Genomic DNA, 1,698 nt, shown 5'->3' on the forward strand with positions numbered 1-1,698 from the left:
GGGGGGGGGGGTCTCTTGAACCCTTAGTGCATGCTAGGTGGATTAACCCTTCGTATGCTAGCAGACACGACTGGGACAAAGCACCAGGATCTCAGCACGTTGCCTCCAATGCCACGCTGCCTCGGTGTGCCACGCTGCCTTAGCTACGCAATTTATGGTGCCAGGGGGTTGCTCTTAGGCTCTCCCTCCAGTTTGCTCCTTCAGCCTTTTGGCTCAGGGCAAGCGAGACTATGGGGCATCTGAACTCCAAGCCCCCAGGCTTGGGGCCTGCATGTAGGATGCCAGATTTGGGGAGTATCCGAAGTCCCACAGCGATGGCTCTGGGAGGGACGAGACTTGCCTGGAGGTACAGCCAGACTTGAACGACTGAGCTCAGCTCTGTCAATTAGGAATCTGGAACTAATTCAGCCTTAAGCCAAAAAAAAAAAAGAGGCGGCGGCAAGGGGCATCAGTAACTACCGAGCTGGGGAGTGAGGGAGCTTCTGAATGGACCTTAAATGCTGGAGGCTGCAAATCCCTGGTCAGCCCCAGCTTATTCTCTCATGCCGCTGGGTGACAGGAGCCTGGGAAGACAGACCTACAGGGTCTGACCCAGTAAATGGCAATTCCTACGCTCTTAGGAGGTCCGTGCTGCTGCCTGCATGCCCATATCACATCCCTGGGCACACAGGGTGGCACACTGGAGTAGGGTTTACAGAGGGTGGGAGATGGGGTGTGGTGGGCTCAGGGGCATCCCAGCTGGTGACGTTCTTCCCTCCATCCTCCCTGCAGGCGTCCCCGGCCTGCGTGGGGACACGGGCAGCTCTGGCCTGAACGGGCTGCCCGGCGAGAAGGGGGCGCCAGGGGAGTGCGCGGTGGCGCCCCGCTCAGCCTTCAGCGCCAAGCTGTCGGAGGAGCGCAGCCCGCCCGCGGCCGACCAGCCGGTGCGCTTCGACGAGGTGCTGCTCAACGAGCAGGGCCACTACGACCCGGCCACGGGCAAGTTCACGTGCGAGGTGCCTGGGCTGTACTACTTCGCCGTGCACGCCACCGTCTACCGCACCAGCCTGCAGTTCGACCTGGTCAAGAACGGGCGCTCCGTGGCCTCCTTCTTCCAGTTCTACGGGAACTGGCCCAAGCCCGCGTCCCTGTCCGGGGGCTCCCTGGTGCGCCTGGAGCCCGAGGACGAGGTGTGGGTGCAGGTGGGCGTGGGCGACTACATTGGCTTCTACTCCAGCGTCAAGACGGACAGCACCTTCACCGGCTTCCTCGTCTACTCCTACTGGCAGAACTCGGCCGTCTTCGCCTGACGCGGCCCCGTGCGGGCCTGGGAGCCCGGACGCCTGGCTTCTTGGCCCGGTGCCGCCACGGATGCTTCCCCGGAGCGCGGCACGGGGATAGGGAGGCTTCCCTGCCCCAGAGGAGCGGCTGGGAGGGGGCACCAGCTTAGTGCTGTATAATAGCACCGTGGGGAGGGGGCTGGGGGTCCCTGCGGCCTATAAGAGGTAGTGAGGTGGGAGCAGAGGCCTTGATGGGCTGAGCATCCCTGGGGCTGGGACCCAGGGTGCAGCAGGCAGGGGTCCCTCGCCCCTTGCGTGCCCCTGTACCTGCCCTAGAAGCCACGGGCTGGATGGACCACGGAGCCCAAACACCAGGCCCCTCGTAGGGCGCCAGCTCTGCTGTGAGCATCACCAAGCGCTTGGAGGTGCCAGAAGTCAC

The 1,698-nt window shown here is 63.4% G+C and overlaps 1 protein-coding gene across 1 annotated transcript in view; it reads left to right on the top strand.

The window, feature by feature from the left end:
- C1QTNF5 (C1q and tumor necrosis factor related protein 5) overlaps window positions 1-1,692 on the top strand; it is a 4,436-nt gene extending 2,744 nt beyond the window's left edge. The window contains exon 3 of the mRNA XM_019510259.1: window positions 772-1,692. Coding sequence (XP_019365804.1) covers window positions 772-1,289 — 518 coding nt within the window. The 3' untranslated portion in view covers window positions 1,290-1,692. The remainder of the gene's footprint in view (window positions 1-771) is intronic.
- Window positions 1,693-1,698: the final 6 nt, after the last annotated feature.

The sequence above is a fragment of the Gavialis gangeticus genome, unplaced genomic scaffold (assembly GCF_001723915.1).
Source record: "Gavialis gangeticus isolate Ggan-Ray unplaced genomic scaffold, GavGan_comp1, whole genome shotgun sequence".
In the NCBI taxonomy this organism is placed as follows: Eukaryota; Metazoa; Chordata; order Crocodylia; family Gavialidae; genus Gavialis; species Gavialis gangeticus.